Genomic DNA, 24329 nt, shown 5'->3' with positions numbered 1-24329 from the left:
TGCTGGTAGAGGACTGCTCGCTGGTAGACACTCTACCTCCACCGATCAAATGCACATATTCGCCGGCATGTCACGAATCGTTGAATAATGTCCGAAATGTGTGTTGTCCCCTGTTGTCCGATGATCCCTGGTGAGCTGACGAATGTGCATTTGATCTTCTCCAGTTCCAGCCGGTTGTTGCTGCAGCCCCCGTTACTCCCCAGCCTTATCCAGGAAAGTGTGTTATGGGAATATAGACATTATCTTGTGACCATCCCCTCCAGTGTCTCAGAACTCTCGCCTCTCTCTCTAGGTACCGCTGTCAGACGAGATTGTCGATATCGCTGTCTTCTGTCTGTCTCTGATGGGGAAAAATCTCAGCGATTTTCTAAAAGAGGCAAATCGGGTTTTGAAGATGGAGTAAGTATGCCTCTCGCACCATTTCATGGCTTAGCCGTCTCTTCTAAATGTGGGACAGTCGTGAACTGTCTTTTCTAATGTAGGTGTGTTATTGGTCATTGAGGTCTCCTTATGATATAGTCAGTCCAGTTTTTTCTCAGCTCAAGTCATTAAAGGGGTGGTTCACCCTAAAAACTACTTTTTTTTTATTACACTGCCCCCCCACATTACAATACGATTAAGGCTATTTTTATTTATTTTTTTGATGCTGTACATACCTTTGTACAGCATATTCACCCGTGGCATCCGGCTTGCGAGTCCCGCGGGAGTGGGCGTTCCTAACATGTCTGTGATTGACGTTTGGCCAAAAACGAGCTCCCCCCCGTCGCGTAAGCCGCGTCACGGTTGGCGAAAGGAGCCGAACGGCGAGTTGGCGCTATACTGCGCATCGCCGTTCGGCTCCTTTCTCCAATCGTGACGCGGCTTACGCGACGGGGGGAGCTCGTTTTTGGTCAAACGTCAATCACAGACATGTTAGGAACGCCCACTCCCGCGGGACTCGCAAGCCGGATGCCACGGGTGAATATGCTGTACAAAGGTATGTACAGCATAAAAAAAATAATAATAGCCTTAATCGTATTGTAATGTGGGGGGGGGGGCAGTGTAATAAAAAAAGTAGTTTTTAGGGTGAACCACCCCTTTAATTACTAAGACAGTGAAACTGATCAAATCACATATGGAAAGCCTGAAAACATGACCTGTTGAGGACTGGAGTTGAGAAACGCTGATCTAGTCAGTGGTCTCTTATCTCTCTCTCTCTCTCTCTCTCTCTCTCCTCCTGGGGTGTTCCTGGTCCCTAAGGTCAGCCAACTCTTATGAGACAGTCAGGGAAAGTTTCTTATCTCTATCGGGGAGGTTATACTGGTCACTGAGATCAGCAGTCTCATATGAGATAGTCAGTAAAGGTCTCTTTCCTACTGGGGTGTCACTGGTTACGGATGTCAGCAGTCCCTTACGAGACAGTCAGTAACAGGCTGTTAGCTTTCTTTCTCTCAGCAGGGTGTTATCGGTCGCTAAGGTCAGCAGTCCCTTTTGGGACAGTCAGTAAAGATTTCTTATCTTTCTCAAAGGATATTACTGGTTGCTCCTATGAGACAGTTGGTGAAGGTTTCCTTTCTCTCTTAAGGAGGTTTTACTGGTCGTTGTGAAATAGTCATTGAAGTCTCATCCATCGCTCTCTCCTACTGAGGTGTTTCTGATCCGAAAGGCCAGTAACTGTCTCTTATCTCACTCTTTTCTCTTTAGTTGGTGTTAATGGTCACTGAGGTCAGCAGTCTCTGAGGCAGTCAGTGAAGATCTTGTATCTCACTCAGGGGTGTTACTTATTACTGAGGTTAGCCGTCTCTTTTGAGAAGATTAATTGGGGTCTCCTATCTCTCCTGGGGGGGGGGTGTTACTGGTCTCTAAGGTCAGCAGTCTCCTATGAGAAGATCAGTTGGGGTCTCTTATCTCTCCTGAGGGGAGGGGGGGGGGTGTTACTGGTCCCTAAGGTTAGCAGTCTCCTATGAGAAGATCAGTTGGGTCTGTTATGTCTCCTGGGGGGGGGGGGGTGTTACTGGTCTCTAAGGTTAGCGGTCTCCTATAAGAAGATCAGTTGGGTCTCTTATGTCTCCTGGGGGGGGGGGGGTGTTACTGGTCTTTAATTTTATCAGTCTCCTATGAGAAGATCACTTGGGGTCTCGTATCTCTCCTAAAAGGGGTGGGGGGGGGGTGTTACTGGTTCCTAAGGTTAGCAGTCTCCTATGAGAAGATCAGTTGGGTCTCTTATGTCTCCTGGTGGGGTGGGGGGGGGGGCGGGGTGTTACTGGTTCCTAAGGTTAGCAGTCTCCTATGAGAAGAAAGATTAGTTGGGTCTCTTATGTCTCCTATGAGAAGATCAGTTGGGTCTCTTATGTCTCCTAGTGGGGGGGGTGTTACTGGTCTCTAAGGCTAGCGGTCTCCTATAAGAAGATCAGTTGGGTCTCTTATGTCTCCTATGAGAAGATCAGTTGGGTCTCTTATGTCTCCTAGTGTGTGGGGGGGGGGGGTGTTACTGGTCTCTAAGGCTAGCGGTCTCCTATAAGAAGATCAGTTGGGTCTCTTATGTCTGCTGGTGGGGGGGGGGTGGTGTTACTGGTCCCTAAGGTAAGTCTCAGTCTCTTACAATCTTTTTTATCTCTTTCTCTCACTCATAGGGGGGTGCTATTGGTCGCTGAGGTCAGCAGTCGGTTTGATGACGTCAGGCAGTTTCTTCCTGCCATGTCACAGTTGGGATTCAAGTGCGTGAATAAGGTAAGCCGGGTCTCTGGATTCTCTTGGGTGGGAGAGCTCACATCTGTGGGGATTGCAGACTGTTGCTCCCGGTGACATCAGAATACTGCGGTGAAGGTATTTAGTTGAGGTACATTTTTATGGGATGGGGGGGCATAAACGGAGCCACAGACATTTACTGATTGTCTTCTTGCGATAAGTTGGGTTTCTCTGGGATCTTGCTCTACATGACGCTCAGAGCAAGCTGAAATGTCAGAATAGTCGGGGAGGTACCTGAAGGCTCCAAGCATGCACACAGCAAAGACCTACCTTATGGCATCAATAGTTGTAATTGCTTTATGTGGCAATAGTGGGCAGCTTGGCGTTTGCTGCTTTTGTTTTCTACCACCGGATCATATGACACCGAGTGAAAGCGGTTCTTGAGGAGGGTTGGACCATGGAGGGTTAAATTCTTAATGCAAAATCCCAGCTACAATATACTAGTTATGTAACATTGGTATTTCTTTCCCCAGAATACAGACAACAGTCACTTCTACCTCTTTGAGTTCAGCAAAAACCGCTTGGCTCGTGATGCTTCCAAACATCCAGGACTGCAGCTCAAACCATGTCTGTACAAGAAGAGGTGATTGGCCAGCACCCCCGGGACACTGGTAGTGATTGGCCGTCCCGGACATTCGGGACACTGGAGGTGACTAACTGGGATATTCAGACACCTGACTTGATGTACCTGGGGCTCCTGCAACACTGAAGATGATTGGATCATTGGATGGGCCCCTAGAGACAACTGAGGCAATTGCCCAGGACCCCCAGAAGACTGGAAGCAATTGCCCAGGACCCCCAGAACACTGGAAGCAAATTGCCCAGGACCCCCAGAAGACTGGAAGCAAATTGCCCAGGACCCCCAGAAGACTGGAAGCAATTGCCCAGGACCCCCAGAAGACTGGAAGCAATTGCCCAGGACCCCCAAAAGCCTTTAAGTGTTTAAATACATTTTATTTTGTACAAATCTTGTTGTTTTATGCTGATGACTGACTATGTATATTGGGGTGGGGGGCATACGGTGCGGAGCGGCAGACCGCACTCTTTTGGAGATCTTACCATAAAATCTATGGCCCCAGTGTACACCTGTCTCCATAAAGTGCTTGTTTATCAACCATCACACCCGGAGCCGTGTAACATAACCTCTGCCATATGGTGCCTGGACAGTGGCTGCTGTGCTGACCCCCCCCAATCTGAAAATACCAGTTGCTTGGCTGTTTTGCAGAAAAATACTTTGAGTCCTTATATGCCTACTTGTCCAAGGACTTGAAGCCAGAGGCCACCAACCTTTCCAAAGAGATCCTTCAAATGCTTGGGCTTCCCTCCTATCTCAGACTGGAGACGCTGGTTGGATGAGCAGGAGGGATTTCCAGAATAATCAAGTCCCAGGGGTGGACTGACAACTCATGGGGCCCCCGGGCTTACAGATGGCCACCACGCCAGGAGGAATTGCATAGGCAGGGCAGCTAAAAATCTAAGGAATTTAACATCAAAAGCATGTCGGTTTTGGACATATCAGTGACAGATGTAAAAAAAAAAACAAAGATTTTGACATACTGTCCCCGGTTTTATTTAGCCTGGCAACCCTGATGGGGCCCTCGGGCAGTGCCCGAGAGTCCCAATGGTCAGTCCGCCCCTGTCAAGTCCTGTGTGTTTGATTTACCACAGCTAGAAATCCAAAACCCTTCGGCCCTGGTTCACACTGACTGCGGGAGCTGAACCCGCACAATGTCCGTCCCGATTTCGGGGGCGATTTCAGAGACGTCTGTGATGGTTTCTGCACAAATGTCAATGGAAATCACACCCCGAAATTGCCAAAAGTAACACAGAAACTACTTTTGGGAATCTGTGCGGTGTCACGCCGATTCAGACGCAATTGCCGATTTGATGTGTCAAATCGCATCAATGTGAACCAGGGTTCACACACCTATTGCTCATTTCTGACACTTCAGCATACACATTTCTTAGAACTTTCTGATCAATGATACGTTTTGAAATCTTTTTGCAAAGAAAAAAGGTTGAAAGCAGGTGGTAGTTAGTTTTTGGGACGGCATTTTGTAAGGAAATTAAACAATCTAACCGCAAAATCAGGGTTGTGAATGAAGCTGGTGGTAGAGGAAGAAAGCACCGGCTTTTGCCACAGGCCGAGTCAATGGAAAAGTTCAGCTAACCCGCAGGATAGACACTGCACCCACAGTGTGGCTAAATGGTAGCACATTAGTGTGAAAGCAGTCTTAGGCCCTGTTCACATGATCAGCCCGACCAAATGGGACCCTCAATTCCACTTTATAGAGCGACAGATGTCCGTTTACGTCCACCTACCTCCAATCTGAAATACAGAAGGGAATTTGTCCCCTTCTATCTGGGTGGATCCGAGGGCCTATAGAGTAGCCGTGACCTGCCATCCGCCCACTACGCTCATTGTGGCCCACGACTCGTTACCAAGTTGCTTAAAGCGGTGGTTCCCCTAAAAATAAACTTTTAACATTGCTTTTTCCATATTAATTACGATTAGAATCGGCTGGTTTTATAAAAAAAAAAAACGTCCGTACATACCGTTTGTTATATTCGGTCCCACCGCCACTTCCGGGTACGATGCTGGCGGTGGGCGTTCCTAATTAATGGACAGGCATCCGACCGACGCATACATCACGTCACGAGATGCCGAAAGAAGCCGAACGTCGGTGCGGCTCTATACGGCGCATGCGCACCGACGTTCGGCTTCTTTCGGCATCTCGTGACGCAATGTATGCGTCGGTCGGATGCCTGTCCATCAATTAGGAACGCCCACCGCCAGCATCGTACCCGGAAGTGGCGGTGATAACGAATATAGCGAACGGTATGTACGGACGTTTTTTTTTTAATAAAACCAGCCGATTCTAATCGTAATTAATGTGGGAAAAGCAATGTTAAAAGTTTATTTTTAGGGGAACCACCGCTTTAAGTGGCCCTCGCTCTTCAAAAGGTTGGGCACCCCTGTGTTAAGGTATGGACGTCGGAACAGCGTCGTATTTTACGTCGTTTGCGTAAATCGTACGTGAATGGGGATGGGCGTAGCTTACGTTCACGTCGACTAAGCATTGAGCCGGCGTAACTTAGGGAGAAAATTTGACGTGATACTGAGCATGCGCACGCATGCGCCGTTCGTTAGGCGCGGCATTTACGTGGGGGTCACGATTAATTTCCATACAACACGCCCCCTACCAGCCTACTTTGAATTACGCTGGCCCATTTACGCTACGCCGCCGTAACTTACGGAGCAGGTGCTTTGTGAATACTGCACTTGCCTGTCTAAGTTGCAGCGGCGTAGCGTGAATAGGATACGATGCGCCCAGATACGTGAATCTGGCCCTCTGTGTTCATCCCCATCAGACCGGGAAAAGTCACTTCACAAAGATTTTTTATAGAGAAATTTATTTTCTGAACATTAAAAGAAAACAAAGTGCAAATGATACTAGGGGAATAATATTGGGAGGAAAAACTGTGGCTATAATTTCAGTTAGAGGACCATCTGAAATCTGCAAATGGCATGTCGATGAGAATTTCCTGGCCCGGCTCCTCTCGGTGATGTCACAGCAGGCTGAGGGCGTGGACTCTGCGCAGGCTCCACACAGCAGGAGCCATCTTAGTAGGGAGCGGTATGTATAGTAATGGCTGCTGTCGATGCTGAGTGTGGCCCTCAGGAGCCTGATGTAAATACACAGGGCACAGATAACAGCCCGAAATATTCTGCTGGCACGTGGCTCTGTCTTTTCCCTGCACAGCAGTGATTTGAAGTTCCGGTAGAGCACACAGCTTTGCGGACAGGGTCTCCTGCAGAGTACACAGCCTGGTGTCCCATAGGGCGTGCTTCAGGTGTATCCCACCCAGTGCAATGCACACACCGTCCACTGGGGGCTCTCTTCTGTCCGACACCTGCCAAGAAAAGAGAGTAGGGGTCAATTCAGCTATCACAAGACCTTGTGTAAGTGAATTAGACTGTGCACTGACTGGATCTATGCTACATTTCTGTGTGGCAGATACAAAACTATAAAAGGTCATTTATATGTACACACATATGAAAAAGAACATCCATTCATCAGGGCATAACACCCATTGTAATGACCTTATAAAGGGCACATATTCGAACCATAGACACTCAATGTAGCTCATGAAAGTGGGCAAGCTTTGGCACCATAGTTTAAACCAAGGGTCTCCAAACTTTCTAAAGAAAGGGCCAGTTTATTGTCCTTCAGACTTTAACCACTTAAGCCCCAGACCTTTAGGCAGCTAAAGGCCCAGGCCAGGTTTTGCGATTCGGCACTGCGTCGCTTTAACAGACAATTGCGCGGTCGTGCGACGTGGCTCCCAAACAAAATTGGCGTCCTTTTTTCCCCACAAATAGAGCTTTCTTTTGGTGGTATTTGATCACCTCTGCGGTTTTTATTTTTTGCGCTATAAACAAAAATAGAGCGACAATTTTGAAAAAAATCAATATTTTTTACTTTTTGCTATAATAAATATCCCCCAAAAACATATATATAAAACAAAAATTTTCCTCAGTTTAGGCCGATACGTATTCTTCTACCTATTTTTGGTAAAAAAAAAATTGCAATAATCGTTTATCGATTGGTTTGCGCAAAATGTATAGCGTTTACAAAATAGGGGATAGTTTTATTGCATTTTTATTTAATTTTTTTTTTTTACTACTATTGGCGGCGATCAGCGATTTTTTTCGTGACTGCGACATTATGGCGGACACTTCGGACAATTTTGACACATTTTTGGGACCATTGTCATTTTCACAGCAAAAAATGCATTTAAATTGCATTGTTTATTGTGAAAATGACAGTTGCAGTTTGGGAGTTAACCACAGGGGGCGCTGTAGGAGTTAGGGTTCACCTAGTGTGTGTTTACAACTGTAGGGGGGTGTGGCTGTAGGACTGACATCATCGATTGTGTCTCCCTATAAAAGGGATCACTCGATCGATGCAGCGCCATAGTGAAGCACGGGGAAGCTGTGTTTACATACGGCTCTCCCCGTTCTTCAGCTCCGGGGAGCGATCGCGACGGAGCGGCTATAAACAAATAGCCGCGCCGTCGTCCCGGATCGCTCCCCGAGGTAAGCCGCCCGCCGCACGCAGCGGGGGGGGGGGGGGTCGCGATCGGACCCCCCACCCGCTAGAAGGCAAGGACGTATATATACACCCATCTGCCTTTCCGTGCCATTCTGTGGACGTAAATAGGCGTGCAGCGGGCGTTAAGTGGTTAAGGAGGGACAGACATTGGTGTCAGTGGGATAAATAATGCCCCATCAGTGTCAGTGGGAGGAATAGTACCCCATTGTTAGTGTCAGTGGGAGAAAGTTTCCATCATTAAAGCGGGGGGTTCACCCTTAGAGGGCACTTTTTCCCCTTAGATTCCTGCTCGTTTTGTCTAGGGGAATCGGCTATTTATTTTAAAATATGTGCTGTACTTACCCGTTTTCGAGATGCATCTTCTCCGCCGCTTCCGGGTATGGGCTTCGGGAATGGGCGTTCCTTCTTGATTGACAGTCTTCCGAGAGGCTTCCGACGGTCGCATCCATCGCGTCACGATTTTCCGAAAGAAGCCGAACGTCGGTGCGCAGGCGCAGTATAGAGCCGCACCGACGTTCGGCTTCTTTCGGCTACGAGTGACGCGACGGATGCGACCGTCGGAAGCCACTCGGAAGACTGTCAATCAAGAAGGAACGCCCGCTCCCGAAGACCCATACCCGGAAGAAGATGCAGCTCGAAAACGGGTAAGTACTGCTCATATTTTAATACAAATAGCCGATTCCCCTAGACCGAACGAGCAGGAAGCTAAGGGGATAACATTTTTTTTTTTACAAATGGGTGAACTCCCGCTTTAATGTCAATAGGAAGAACAATGCCCCATCAATGGTATCAGTGGGAGGATTTATGCTCTTTGTTGGTGACAGTGGTTGGAATAGTGTCTTGTACCAGTAAGAGGAACACTGCCCCAAGGGCCGGATAAAAGAAAACAAATGGCCACATCTGGCCCCCGGGCCGCAGTTTGGCGACCACAGGTTTAAACGATCAAAGACTCAGCTTAGGGATCACAAGGATGATCTGGTCAGAACTTCAGCCTCACTGGTTTTGCTGGTACCCCGGGTTCATCAGAGCCTCTGACCAGATAGCCCTTCTTTTGCCTGATAACCTGTTTTGATCTTTTTACCTCATGGACTGATAAATATTCATGCCTTGTGATCACTACGCTGTGTGTTTGATACATATAGAGTGCAGAGTTCAGGGGTGCGCTGTGTACACAGTGCAGAGATGAGGAATGCGCTACTTACAGAGTGCAGGGTATAGTGGTGTGTGACGTGCAGAGTGCAGGGTTTAGTGGTGTGTGGCGTACAGAGTGCAGGGCTTAGGTGTGTGTGAAGTGCAGAGTGCAGGGTTTAGTGGTGTGTGACGTGCAGGATTTAGTGTTGTGTGAAGTACAGAGTGCAGTGTTTAGTGGTGTGTGACGTACAGAGTGCAGTGTTTAGTGGTGTGTGACGTGCAGAGTGCAGTGTTTAGTGGTGTGTGACGTACAGAGTGCAGGGTTTAGTGGTGTGTGACATACAGAGTGCAGGGTTTTGTGGTGTGTGATGTACATAGTGCAGGGTTTAGTGGTGTGTGACGTACAGAGTGCAGGGTTTAGTGGTGTGTGACATACAGAGTGCATGGTTTAGTGGTGTGTGACGTGCAGGGTTTAGTGGTGTGTGACGTACAGAGTGCAGGGTTTAGTGGTGTGTGATGTACATAGTGCAGGGTTTAGTAGTGTGTGACGTACAGAGTGCAAGGTTAAGTGGTGTGTGATGTACAGAGTGCAGGGTTTAGTGGTGTGTGACATACAGAGTGCAGGGTTTAGTGGTGTGTGATGTGCAGGGTTTAGTGTTGTGTGACGTACAGAGTGCAGGGTTTAGTGGTGTGTGATGTACAGAGTGCAGGGTTTAGTGGTGTGTGACGTACAGAGTGCAGGGTTTAGTGGTGTGTGACGTACAGAGTGCAGGGTTTAGTGGTGTGTGACGTACAGAGTGCAGGGTTTAGTGGTGTGTGACATACAGAGTGCAGGGTTCAGTGGTGTGTGACATGCAGGGTCCAGGGTTTAGTGTTGTGTGACGTACAGAGTGCAGGGTTTAGTGGTGTGTGACGTACAGAGTGCAGGGTTTAGTGGTGTGTGACGTACAGAGTGCAGGGTTTAGTGGTGTGTGACATACAGAGTGCAGGGTTCAGTGGTGTGTGACATGCAGGGTCCAGGGTTTAGTGGTGTGTGACGTACAGTGTGCAGGGTTTAGTGCTGTGTGACGTACAGAGTGCAGGGTTTAGTGGTGTGTGACATGCAGGGTTCAGGAGTGCACGGCGTACAGAGTACAGACTTCTGAAATGCGCTATGTATAGAGTTCAGGGGTGTGGTATGAACAGAGTGCAGGGATCAGCTCTCTTTCACAGGCTGGCCAAATCTCACTTCCACCTCTCCTCCTCGGCTCTGATCTCTGCACCACTCTCCCCCCTTTCCCTCCACAGCCCTCATTCCCCATCCCACAAAAGCTAACCTCACATGTTACCCACCCTGCCTGGCTCTAGTCAGGGGTGTATTTAGGTTTTGTGCTGCCCTAGGCCTGACTAAACTCGTGCAATGCCTAATTTAAATATGATCCACCCCTTCCTGTCAAGGTCACACCCCTTCCTGTTTAAGACCTGCCCGGAAATCCCTTAATCTACAGAGATTTCTTTTCACTTCCTGTTTGGCTATGGGGCAGGAAATGAAGGGAAATGAACGGATGGCAAAAAAATTAACAGGGGCTATAACCCTCCCTTACTCTATCCAAAATGGAAAACAAAAAAGTGTTGCCTATAGTTCTACTTTAAGCACAAATTTCTGCTAAATTTGGTATTTGGTATGTGGTCCAGGCAGTGATCAAAGGAAGGATTGGGGGCGGGAACAAATAAATCCATCTGTTTATTTTTCTCATCAGCAAACAATTAAGATTAATTAAGATTCCTTAACCACTTAAGGACCCATTCACGCCGATATACGTCGGCAGAATGGCACGGCTGGGCACATCCACTTACATGTACTTGGCTCTTTAAGCCCAGCCGTAAGGTCGCGGGCGCATGCACGCAACCAGGTCCGAAGCTCCGTGGCCACGGGACTCGCGGACCCGATCGCCGATGGAGTCCCGCGATCGGTCCCCGGAGCCGAAGAAGGGGGAGAGCTGTGTGTAAACACAGCTTCCCCGTTCTTCACTGTGGCGCCGTCATCGATCGTGTGTTCCCTTTTATAGGGATACACAATCGATGATGTCACACCTACAGCCACACCCCCCTACAGTTAGAAACAGACATGAGGTCATACATAACCCCATCAGCGCCCCCTTGTGGTTAACTCCCAAACTGCAATTGTCATTTTCACAGTAAACAATGTATTTTAAATGCAGTTTTTGCTGTGAAAATGACAATGGTCCCAAAAATGTGTCCGAAGTGTCCGCCATAATGTCGCAGTCACCAAAAAAATCGCTGATTGCCGCCATTAGTAGTAAAAAAAAAAAATAATAAAAATGCAATAAAACTATCCCCTATTTTGTAAACGCTATAAAATTTGCGCAAACCAACCGATAAACGCTTATTGCGATTTTTTTTACCAAAAATAGGTAGAAGAATACGTATCGGCCTAAACTGAGGAAAAAAAATGTTTTTTTATATATTTTTGGGGGATATTTATTATAGCAAAAAGTTAAAAATATAGATTTTTTTTTAAAAATTTTCGCTCTATTTTTGTTTATAGCGCAAAAAATAAAAACCGCAGAGGTGATCAAATACCACCAAAAGAAAGCTCTATTTGTGGGAAAAAAAAGGACGCCAATTTTGTTTGGGAGCCACGTAGCACGACCGCGCAATTGTCAGTTAAAGCGACGCAGTGCCGAATCGCAAAAACTGTCCGGGCCTAAAGGTCCGGGTCTTAAGTGGTTAATATGTACAACTGACAAAAGAAAAGGATTGCAGGAAAGTTCTACTACCTACCTGACAGGTGTAGCTGACCATGTCAGTGTCCCTTGTGTCTGCATCATCCCTATCATACCGGCAGCAGTGCAGACGCTTTATGGGGGCGCCATTTGTCTTTCAGCCCAGTCCACCTCATAAGACTGGTACTGCACTAAAAGTGTAGCGCAAGCCAGCGGGGACACTTTTTGTGCTGCCCCCCTGCCTAGGCCTGGGCCTTGTTGGTCTAGGCTAAGATACAGCGTTGGCTCTAGTACCTTAACCAGTTAGCAACCGCCCTATAGACGAAATACGTCTACAAGGCGATTGCTTAACTCTGGGAGGGCGTCAATGTACGTCCTCCCAGAATCGCGCTCCCGCGCGCCCTGTGGGGCGCGCACACGGGAGTCTCCGTGACCGCCGGGTCCTCCGGACCCGGCTGATCACGGATCACGGTAAATCGCCGCTGATGGCGGCGGTTTACCACGTGAACGCTCCGTCCAATGACGGAGCGATCACTAGTAAACAAACCGGCGTCATGTGATGACGCCGGTTCCTCCCTCTCCTCTCTGTACCGAACGGTACAGTGTGAGAGAGGAGAGGGGAGAGAGCGGGAGCAGCAGCAGCTGCTGCTGCTACTGCGGGCTGGATCTGTGACACATGCAGTCACAGATCCAGCCATCCATCCCTCCCTGTGCAATACTCTGCAATACCCCACAATACTCTGCAATGCCCCCATACTCTGCAATGCCCCCATACTCTGCAATGCCCCCATACTCTGCAATGCCCCCATACTCTGCAATGCCCCCATACTCTGCAATGCCCCCATACTCTGCAATGCCCCAAAATACTCTGCAATGCCCCGCAATACTCCGCAATGCCCCGCAATACTCCGCAATGCCCTTCAATACTCCGCAATGCCCTTCAATACTCCGCAATGCCCCGCAATACTCCGCAATACTCCGCAATACCCCACAATACTCCGCAATACCCCACAATACTCCGCAATACTCCGCAATACTCCGCAATACCCCACAATACTCCGCAATACCCTGCAATACCACACAATACTCTGCAATACCCCACAATACTCCGCAATACCCCACACTACTCCGCAATACCCCACAATACTCCGCAATACCCCACAATACTCCGCAATACCCCACAATACCCTGCAACGTCGTCTATGGGGATTTTTAAGTAGCAAAGTTTGGCGCCATTCCACAAGCGTGTGCAATTTTGAAGGGTGACATGTTGGGTATCTATTTACTCGGCGTAACTTCATCTTTCACATTTATGCAAAAGAATGAAGAAAAAATACAAAATTTGCCAAATTTTATAACAGAAACAAAGAAAAATTATTATTTTTTACAGAATTTTCAGTCTTTTTTCTCTTATAGCGCAAAAAATAAAAAACCCAACGGTGATTAAATACCACCAAAAGAAAGCTCTATTTGTGTGAAAAAAAGGACGAAAATTTCATTTGGGTACAGTGTTGTATGACTGAGTAATTGTCATTCAAATTGTGAGAGCACCGAAAGCTGAAAATTGGTCTGGTTATTAAGGGGGTTTACGTGCCTGGTGGTCAAGTGGTTAATGACAGTGTAGGTGGCTTTCCCTCTCTCTGTCACTTGCAGGGAGATCATTGGTTAGTATCTGTCCCCACCATGAGCGCGTGCAGGGTAGGCAGGGATCTGTGAGAGCCACAATCTCGCGAAAGGAAAGCTGTCCCTGTAAGCAAAGAATGCTTCTGTGTTTACTGGTGACAGTGGTGAGCGGACAGTGAGAACTGGATGTGGCGGAACAGAGTTCCACCATGTTCCAGCTGAAGAAAGTCCTGGGTGCGAGGGCCTCACGAAATGGCCTGGCAGGCCGGCTGCAGCCCGCGGGTCTTGTGTTTGACACATGTGACCTATATGATACACTACTACATTAGTATTGCCTCCCTTATTACCTTGACCTGCATTACTCATTGGATTTATGAATGCTCTGCTGCACGCGATCGGATTTTCCGACAACAAATGTGTGATGGCAGGATTTTGTCGGAAAATCCGATCGCGTGCACAAGGCTTTACAATGACATAACAAACACACATTGCTAAAACATATTGGCCAAAGTATATTTAAATATAAAGACCAACAGACTCCTAGAAAAAGATTTTTTGTAATACAATAAACTCTGATCAGGGGGATAGAACCTCATCAGGGTATTGATATAAAAAATCCGACCGTTTGTACGCTCCATCGGACAATTGTTGTTGGATTTTCCGACAACAAATGCTTTCAAATTTTCCGACAACAAATGTGTGCCGTCGGATTATCCGATCGTGTGTACAAAAAAAATCCAAAGTACAAACACACATGCTCAGAACCAATGCTAACCATAAGACAACATTAGCAGAAGTTGTCCAAAGGGTGGCGCTAAAAAGCAGAAAAAACACATTGTTTCGTGTATGTTGGCTGAAAAAGTTCTGCTGTCTGTATGCATACCAAGTTTACAGCCACGCCCTTAGCACAAAATTTCACGGATTTGTCCAATGGAAATCCAATCGTGTGTACAAGGATTTATACTCTAATAATACATTTTTAGGGATTTAATATGTGCTCATTATCATTGGACTTATAATGTGGCAGGTGTAATTTAGTATAATTGATCTTTAGATTTTTGTACAACCAAATTGATGGTGGATTTTTTGAGGCAAAGCCAGACTTTTTATCTTCATTTTCCTGGTGTTTTATTATATAGCTAAAAGTTTGTGGACACCTGACTCTCACACCTATTATATGGCCAAACATATTTGAACAGCCTTTCAAATGAATGAGCTCAAGTGATTCCAATTAGGGTTGTCCCGATACCGATACTAGTATCGGTATCGGGACCGATTCCGAGTTTTTTCGGCGGTACTCAGACGCCGATACCCCGCCCCGATACACAAATAGAATACTTAACGCCGCCACCACCGGAGCCGCGATCCGCCGCCGTTACGCCGCATCCCCGCTACCGCCGACTGTGTAATACGGGCAGGAACATTACAGCTTTGAATAGCTGTAATGATTTGCGCCGCGCATACACACTCCCCCTTGCTCGGGTGAACTGTCCAATCCCGAGCGAGGGGGAGTGTCTATATACAGAAGAGGCTGCATGATGGGCAGAGCTCATACGATGGGAGTGCTTTTCTCAAAGGGGCGGATGTATTATTGAGGGCGTATGATGGCCAGAGCTGATAAGGGTGGGTAGTTTAATGTTTTAAGGGGCGGATGTATTATTGAGAAGCATGTAATGCCTACAGAAGAGGACGTATTTTACAATGATGGTGTTCAATGAATAACCCGCCCACTGCAGAGTTGCACGTGCATCGGGAGCGCGTGGCACAATGTCGCGTTGATTGCGCAGGCGCCGTGTACAGCTGTTCTGCGCAAGCGCTGCGCCTTCACAGTACAGAGCGGGCATTTTCCAACAGGGTACCTTTCTCATCAGAACACCGCCATGACTGTGCCCTGTGTACAAAGCCAGCTCTATAAAGACATGGGCCTGGATTCAAGAAGCAATTGCGCCTGTGTAACCATAAGTTACACAGCGCAATTGCTTACTTGCCCCGGCGTAACGAATGCTCCTGATTCAGGAACCTCGTTACGCCGACTGCAGCCTAAGATATGCGCGGCATAAGGCTCGTATGCCCTCATATCTTAGGCTGCATTCTTGCGATGGCCGCTAGGTGGCGTTCCCGTTGTGCTCAGCGTATAGTATGCAAATTGCATACTAACGCCGATTCACAACGTTGCGCGACGTAGTTTCCGTCCGGCGGTTTTTGCTTAAGGGGCAGCCAATGTTATGTATACCCGTCGTTCCCGCGTTGCGAAATTTGAAAGTTACGTAGTTTGCGTAAGTGAATCGTGAATGGCGCTGGACGCCATTCACGTTCACTTTGAAGCAAATGACGTCCTTGCGACGTCATTTGCCGCAATGCACGTCGGGAAAGTTTCCCGACGGAGCATGCGCTCTACGCTCGGCGCGGGAACGCGCCTAATTTAAATGATTCCCGCCCCCTACGGGATCATTTAAATTGCACGCGCTTACGCCGGGCATTTTGCCGGCGCGCCCACGCAATTTACGGAGCTACTGCTCCGTGAATCAAGGGCAGAGCAGTAAATTTGCGGGGGCACGTTTTTGCCCTGTGCCTCCGTAAAAAATGCGCAAATCTACTTGAATCCGGGCCATGGTTTGGCCTGCTTGGAGGAACTCGAGTAACCTGCACAGAGACCTGACCTCAACCCTACTGGACACCTTTGTGATTAATTAAAATGCTGATTGTGAGACAGGTCTTGTCATCCAACATCAATACATGACCTCACAAATGTGCGCACATTCCCACAGACATAAGACTGAAAAATCATGTGGAAAGCCTTCTCAAAAGACTGAAGTCTGTTATAGCTGCAAAGGGGTCCAATTCCATAATAATGCCCAAAGTTCTGGATTGGGATATCAATCAAGCTCTTATATTTGTGTTGGTCAGGTGTCCACTTTTTGGCCAGGTAAGGCATTCTCACCTATAAGAATAAATTCCACCAACTTTGTATACATTGGCCCGGATTCACAGACAGCGGCGCACATTTATGCCGCCGTAGCGCATCTCAATGTACGCTATGCCGACGCAGCGCAGAGAGGCAAGCATGGGATTCAGGAAGCCAGTGCTCCCAAAGCTGCGTCGGCGTGGCGTAGATTTCGAAGGCGCAGGCCGGCGTAGGTGGAAGTGGGCTTGTCCCATACAAAGCCATGCAAATGATGGTTTGAGAGCCAGACAAGTACGTTGAACGAACTGCGCATGCGTCGTGGACGCATCCCCGTGCGCATGCTCATAACCACGTCGGAACAACTACCTAAGATACGCCGGATCACTGCCTACGCCATGAACGTAATCTACGCCCATCCAGATACACGTCCAACGTAAACTACGTAAAAACCGCCGGCTTCTGTTCCCTGAGGCAGACCTTTACATGTCTGCTGCTGAGTTACACCTCCTTTATGGGCTTAAAGCGGATGTGCCATGGGAACAAAATATTAAAAGCCAGCAGCTACAAATACTGCAGCTGCTGACTTTTAATATTAGGACACTTACCTGTCCTGGAGTCCAGCGCTGATCGCAGCAGAGCACGAGCGATCGCTCGTCACTCTGCTGCTCCCCCCGCCATCCACGCTGAGGGAACCAGGAAGTGAAGCGCTGCGGCTTCACTGCCCGGTTCCCTACGGCGCATGAGTGAGTCGCGCTGCGCCCGCCGATTGGCTCACACGCTGTGTGCTGGGAGCTGAGTGTTCCCAGCACACAACCGGCGACAGACGGGATGTGACGGAATGCCCGTCTTTCGCCCGTAGCGTGTGGCCGGAAGTGGGTGCAAATACCTGTCTTTAGACAGGTGTCTGCACCCCCCTCCCCCCTGAAAGGTGTCAAATGTGACACCGGAGGGGGGGAGGGTTTCCGATCAGCGGAACTCCACTTTAGGGTGGAGAACCGCTTTAACTTTACGCCGGACGTACAACTTACGCGCACCTCTTGTAGCCTGCGTCGGGCGGGCACAGGTTTGTGAATCGCCGTATTTTCCTCATTTGCATATTTGAATGGCTAATCAATGGCAGCGCCACCATGCGGCCAGCGTAAATGTGCGCCCACCCTACCCTGGCGTAGGCAAGTTACGTCAGCGGGATTAAGCCTGTTTTTAGGCGTATCTTAGTTTGTGGGTACGGCGCACGGATACGACGTCGCATATTTGCACTTACGCAGCGTATCTGAAGATACGTCGGCGCAAGTGCTTCGTGAATCATTCTTTCCACTATCTGTACATCATTATAGACCCACCTCATGTGCTCAGACAGATATCACCCCTCCCGAGTACCTGGATGTGCAGAGAGTATTTGTCTAGTTCTTGACGATCTCTCAGTGCTTGCTCCATCAGGACACGTTGCAGAACCTGAGCTGGATGGCGAAAGGCGCTAAGGTTGTAGGATACTTGAAGTGATGGTTCACAGACATAGCTGGACAGAAGCTTCATATGGGTTATTAGGCTGGAGATCCAGGACAGAGGCGTGACTGTTGGAGAGCTGGAAGAGTAGATGTTCCACCATGTTGGCACACGTCTCTCAGAGATAGCCTCCCTAATCCTCTGACACCGCAAACAGCAGCAGGGTGAGTCTGCGTCCTTTAACTCTTGGATGACCTGATTGATGAGTCCACACAGCAGATCCCACTCTTCCCGCAAAAAGCTGAGTAAGGGCGAAGGCCTCCTCCATGCCAGTAATGGCTTATTGCGTCCATTTGAGGTATCTTCTTCACCTGTTGATCCAGTTGGCCTCTTATTGCCTCTGGCTTGTGTCTCCTCTGTTAGATCAGTATTTTGGTTCTTTCCCTCCAGCTCGTTCTCTCTTTGATGAGTATGACAACAATCTACGTCTTCTATTCCATTTTGAACATCCAGATTGGCCAGCTCCTTCTGCCGTGCTTCTTGAATACCTTTAAGGTCCATCAGCTGTGACAGACATTGGCTTAAAGGGTTCTCCCAAATTATTTCTAATTTTGGACTACATGAAGAAGCTGAAGAACTGCTTCTAAAAGTATTCTCAATTCCAGCCAGGTCATTCATCTGCTGTCCATCAGTCTGACTGTCTTTTTTATTCATTTGGATGGTCCAGATATCTTGCGTAATCAGCAGGTCAGGTAGCACTTTGCGTCCATAGACCTCCATGGCTATATTATGCAGCCCCTCATTCAATCCTAGAGCTGCTGGGTTCCGCTGACTGGACAAGTTCTGCAAGAACCTCTGGATGCTGTAAACTCCAGGACCTGGAATACCAGTAAAACAGGTCATTAGATACAGATGGAAATGGAAAGTTGGAAATTTCATTGTGATGTGATGTAATGATGCGCTAAAATCAACCCTAAATGCTGTACAGTGAGAAAGGTGAATATTATGGGCCAGATTCACAGTCCGGCGGCGCAGCGTAACGTAACCCGTTTACGTTACACCGCCACAAATTTTCCGAGTTAGTGCCCGATCCACAAAGCACTTACCTGGAAATTTGCGTGTGTGTGTATCGTAAACAGGTCCGGCGCAAGGCGGCCCAATTCAAATGGGGCGGGTACCATTTAAATTAGGCGCGCTCCCGCGCCGTACGTACTGCGCATGCTCCCGTCGCAAATTTCCTGACGTGCTTTGCGCACAATTACGACGTTTTGTGAATCGCGGCGTGAAAAAAAGACTTGCGCCGGGAAAAAGAAAAAATGTAAAAAAAATTCAAAAGCGATGCGGGAAAGACGGGCATACTTTAACATGGTGGAGTACTTTTACACAATGTTAAAGGTGCCCTATCTTTGCGACGGAAATCTTACACTCGCGACGACGTAACGACGGGAAAAATCTTCGTGGATCGCCGTAACTCCTAATTTGCATACCCGACGCTGTATTACGACGCAAACTCCCCCCAGCGGCGGGCGCGGTACTGCATCCTAAGATCCGACAGTGTAAAACAATTACACCTGTCGGATCTTCTGGCTATCTATGCGTAACTGATTCTATGAATCAGTCGCATAGATAGAACAACAGATACAACGGCGTATCAGGAGATACGCCGTCGTAACGGCTCTGTGAATCTGGCCCTATGAACCTAAATAGGTACTAAATAAACTGTGACAATCCTGCCAAAAAATGCATAAAAAAGTGCCAATGTGATAAAAGCAACAATATGCAAATCATAGTCCATTCATCTGAACTGGGTAAGAAGTGATGGTAATCTCCTGTGATACTGAATTCCTTCCACCCTGCTTGACCCGACCACTTGCATACGACACTTCCTTAACCAAAACGACGATTGATATGGAAAAATAAACGACAAAACAAGACCTCATTGCGCAATATGAAGCGCCAAATAGAGAAAACAGCGCGACAGCGCTACGATCGCATTCACAAATCCTCTGGACAAAACAGACATGCAGCCTTGCTCAGTGTAGCGATCTCCTCATGCGGTGTACGACACCTTCGATCACGGCACTTGGCTCCTCCCCCTACACGTTACGTCACACATCACATGACTGTAAGGGCTTACCTTGAGTGGAGTCCATTTTGCAGATTTGTAAGCTCACCCTTGGAGGTACACACAGCCCACGGTAATAAGGTAAGACACTACCTGGGCTGTGAGTCTGTGCACGGGGGCTAGATAGAGATTAGCCCAGGATAGTCAAGTATAGCCGTGGCCCAGGATTCCAGAGAGAGTCAGGTAACTACTGACGGAAAGTTCAGGGTTTGCAGACAGGAACCAAAGACAAGTCCGGGGCACAAGCCGTGGGTCAAGGGCTGGAGAAGGCAGGGAAAATCCGAAAGTACAGGCCGGGGTCAAAGGGCAGGAGACAGCAGCAAAGCCAAAAGGGTCAGAAGCCGGGGTCAGTCTTGTAGGCTGAAGACCACCACAGGAACACAGGAACCGTTGGCACAGACAGGACCATCAGAGAACAATGAACTGACAAATCCCTCAGAGTGAGGCAGTGCTTTATACCCTGGTTGATTGGGTAACCTGCCTCAGCTGGACCAGGATAGACAGGTGCAGATTGCAGGGAGATCCAAAGACAGGCAATCAGCACATAGTTCAAAACCAGGCTTCGATGGACAGCAAGCAGACTATCAACTGAGAAGTGGCTCAGAGGCAAAGACCCAGAGCAGCAACGGGGAGGTCCTGGGTTCGATTCCACCCAGAGCCACCTGGGGCGCGACCACGCCTCGCTGTCCATTTGGCACGGTAGCGATCGTGACAGTGACTTAATCATGGCTCATTATTATGAAATCTCCAATCTTCAAAAGGCAATATAGAAAACCTTAAAACCAGCCTTCCTGCTGAGTAATGATGTCTTTGGAAATCAATGGCTTATTGAAAACAAGCTGCCCAAAGAAAGCTGAATGGTGAAATGTAAAGGTTCCATTCTTTATGGAAGTGGAAAACCTTGTTTTTTTTTTTCAATTTACTCCTTCCAAACAGATGACTGTGTTTCATATGTGAGAGGACTCTTTATCCAGGCTCTTTATACAAGAAAAACTTCAACCACCACCTTTTCTTGCTAGGATTCATTCCATTACCTGTCATTCTGCCCGCTGCCACTGTAGACAGGAAGCTGGAGAGTCCGCGGCTGAGTCGGAGATGTGGCTGGTCCTGTAGACATTGCTGCACAGCCACCATGATACTCTGAGCATCCCCTTCATCCACAATGTGACCTCCATATATGATTTCACCTATAAGAGGAACAAGGTATGGGCTTACAAAATCAGGTCTGTAAAATGTTATGGGGAAATTGCACATTTAATTTTTCCTTATTGTTGGCTCACAATATCTTATAATTATTCTATTTATTTAAGGGGCCATACAAGACATATAAGGATGGTCACTTTAGCTGACTTTATACTAAACGAATGTCAGGGAATGCGCTATCTTCCTAGAAGGTAATGTTACTTATAATTGGTCATATCTTACCAAGTCGTCCTGTATATACTACAGCTAAAATGTGGAATAATCAGTCTTCTCTCAGAGCTTAGTATTGTGTATATGTCTGCTTCTGATTACCTGTGCCACGCTGCACAAGCGGGCAGGACTCCGTGGCGGAAAAAAACCCACATCTTTAGTCGAGTATCCTTGTTGTATTTTTTATTATTTTTACTGTGATAGACCCAACCAGGACAAGGGCTTTCGGAGGGGACTGATGGGTAGCCTCTTGTCTACTTACTATGGGCCCTGGCATTTGAGGGGGTTATGAGCATTCAAGAAGATGTCCTGTTATATGATGCAAGATGACATGTTATTAACACATTTAACAGTCCAGGACGATGTTCTCTGTCAACTTGAAACTCAGTGAGATGGATGTGAAAAGAAAGCGGGCTAATGAGATCTGTTGCCAGACTGTCTGGGGTGGGCAATCCCAGAATCAAAGCTTGTCTAGGGGTCTAGTTGTTAATGAGCTTACTGTTAAATAGACACTGTTTAATTAGGTTACTGTTAGCTGCTAGCTGTTCATTGGATGTACTGTTAGATGTACTGATGATATTACTGTTTAAAGTTTGCATTGTTTAGGATAATGTGATCAAGTGCCTATCTGATTTTGTGTGGTTTATATTCTGTGTGAATTTACAATAAAGAGAGTTCCAATTTGCACCTAAGCTAGTGTCGTCTAGTTCTAGTGCAATTCTCAGCTATAATACCTTGGTTCTAGAGTGGATGAAGCTGTATGCCAGGTGGTTCGTCACAATTACTTATCTGTACCTGTCCTTACTTAATTAAATGCTATCCTTTTAAGCATTTATGTGATTTCTCTTTGCACATCTCTAATACACCCCCAAAACTGTAAACCAATCACATATCCATGATAAAATAGATATACAATGTCAGGGAGTGATCAGAGCCAACACAGCCAAAAAGGTGCAGTGTTTATGGGTAGATTGTCTCCACTGTTATTTGCATATATAGATACTGAAATATTGCAACTATCATCAATCTAAATATAATTGCAAATACATTGACAGAAAAAATGGCTAGAGTTGGGCTTTAACAACAAATTATTGGAAATGTAGAGGTCAATATGAATTTGTTTTACCTGTGAGATAAGACATGGTGTCCACCCAGTCTGTAGAGCCAGAGGTCATCCTTTCTGCACAATGTAGTGCCAATCTCAGCTCCTCGTAACCCCTAACAATGAGACACACACAGTCACATGACAAGACCTTGTTCCTTCCACTCCATAACATACTGATGAATTGTAGCTTGGTAAAAGTGGAGCACCTCATCTCAACAGTCCACCCTATGGGGCAGAAGATACATTATATGGCCTAATGTATGTGAACATCCCTTTGGGTAATTACATAGTTAGTCAGGTTGAAAAAAAGACACAAGTCCATCCAGTTCCACCATAAAAAAATAAGTAAAAAAAAAAAAAACTTTGAAGTTCCCAGTAAGGCCAGCCATAGACGGTTTGAATCTCAAACCATGTATAGGCAGGCTGAATGTACCAAGTTGATCGACCAATTAACTTGGGTACAACCAGCCTGACAGATTTTACTATCGCTAGCGGCAGTTATAGCCTCTAGAAATAATTATTGTCTTCTCCCAGTGGGAATGGCTTATCCCCGCCCCAACCGGGAGAAGACAATATTTCGGCAGGATGGATACCCCTGTCAGTACTGTCTGTGTTCTGGGAAAAGTGTTTGGGGCGCTCAGGTTTGATGGGGGGGTTGGGTATGTAGACAGTGCATACACAGTTGCTGCTAGAGTGCTGACAAGGCATGAAGCCCGTCCTGGCTTCTGCAAGGGTTCAAGAAAGAAAGGGTAACCTAACCCCTGGAAGACACACATCTATACACATCCTACTGCAATGAATGGAGTGGCAACCTCAGCCTGGACTCCGACTATGGGGGAATAGTGCGATTTCGCATTTCAAAATATTTGCGTGGGCGCAGAGCAAAACTCGTTGCCCTGTGCCCACGCAAATATTGCACGGATCTACCTGAATCTGGCCCAATGGCTTTTGAACAAGTTCATATGAATTTGATGGCCAGGGATCCACAAATCTTGGGCCATATAATGTACTGTATTTATTGTCTCGCATGAGACAAGAGATGGGGCAGAAACAAGCTTTTAAAAGTTTTAGTGCCCCCCTCTGTTTTCAGTGAATGCTGAAATGGTTGGAAAGCTCTCTGTTGCTTTCACAGTAGGCCAATGGCAGAACAAAGATGCGACCTTATCATGCCATCAGTGACTCCAGCATTGGGCAAAGGAGGGAGAGACAATAAAGAGTGAAAGTTCCTGATGGAGGACTGTATACACTGGAAGAAAGACATAATACCCACAAAGCAAGAGGGGCAAGTTGTTCTCACCAGGCATAAACATCACTTTGGACATAGTTGCCGTATTCCTGTCTGAGGAGGAGAATGCTGTGGAGAGTCAGTAACCTCAGCATTTGGGAATCATTCAGCCGCTCCCCGAATTCTTCTGCATTTGACGTGCAGCTCTGTGGAAGAAGGTGGCGGAGTGTGGGCCGAAACACGCAGGGTGTGGCCTGCCAGTATCGCCTCAAGTGAGCTGCAGAAGAAGAGAGGAACGTTCAGAGGTCATCAAGTCTGGAAACATCATTTGGTATGATCAAACTTTATTTATTACAGGATGAAACCCAATAAAGCAATGCCAGGTAATCAGCCAGTGGGTAATGATACAGGATTTGTATTGTAAACTGCACAGAACCCTCATTATCCCATTTTGCAAAGCCTGTCCTATCCAGGAACCTCTCTGTGTTTTTGTCTAGTCTGCTGACGTATAACAGTTGGTAATGCCATATTTGGCATAGGGAATATCAGGAGTTATGCCTATTAGGGCTGGTTTACATGAGTGGCACTCTCCGCTGTGGAACATATGTTTTCCATGGCTGAAACTGTCCTCTACAGATTGCCTTTTTTTCAATTTTTACTCTATTGGGATACCGTGCCACAACTGCAAACCTAGCCACACTATTACCTGCCAAATGCAAGAGGTAGTGTACATTTTAGTGCCACACAACCATAGCAATGTGTACTAACATGTTAAATTGTGGATTGGCG

At 47.3% G+C, this 24329-nt stretch overlaps 2 protein-coding genes across 4 annotated transcripts in view; one reads left to right on the top strand and one right to left on the bottom strand.

The window, feature by feature from the left end:
- RRP8 (ribosomal RNA processing 8) overlaps positions 1-3847 on the top strand; it is a 30159-nt gene extending 26312 nt beyond the window's left edge. For all 3 annotated transcript variants that reach the window (XM_040339912.1, XM_040339913.1, XM_040339914.1), the window contains exons 6-8: positions 293-399; positions 2613-2709; positions 3201-3847. In XM_040339912.1, the coding sequence (XP_040195846.1) occupies positions 293-399; positions 2613-2709; positions 3201-3314 (318 nt within the window). In that variant the 3' untranslated portion in view covers positions 3315-3847. The remainder of the gene's footprint in view (positions 1-292; positions 400-2612; positions 2710-3200) is intronic.
- A 2277-nt stretch (positions 3848-6124) lies between these two features.
- DNHD1 (dynein heavy chain domain 1) overlaps positions 6125-24329 on the bottom strand; it is a 171296-nt gene continuing 153091 nt past the window's right edge. Inside the window, exons 41-45 of the mRNA XM_040339911.1 lie at positions 23613-23817; positions 22337-22428; positions 20832-20984; positions 17607-18550; positions 6125-6642 (exon numbers count right to left, since the gene is read on the bottom strand). Coding sequence (XP_040195845.1) covers positions 6298-6642; positions 17607-18550; positions 20832-20984; positions 22337-22428; positions 23613-23817 — 1739 coding nt within the window. The 3' untranslated portion in view covers positions 6125-6297. The remainder of the gene's footprint in view (positions 6643-17606; positions 18551-20831; positions 20985-22336; positions 22429-23612; positions 23818-24329) is intronic.

The sequence above is a fragment of the Rana temporaria genome, chromosome 2, assembly GCF_905171775.1.
Source record: "Rana temporaria chromosome 2, aRanTem1.1, whole genome shotgun sequence".
In the NCBI taxonomy this organism is placed as follows: Eukaryota; Metazoa; Chordata; class Amphibia; order Anura; family Ranidae; genus Rana; species Rana temporaria.
Note: the sequence above shows the minus strand (reverse complement) of the source record. Positions and strands in the feature narration are given on the sequence as shown.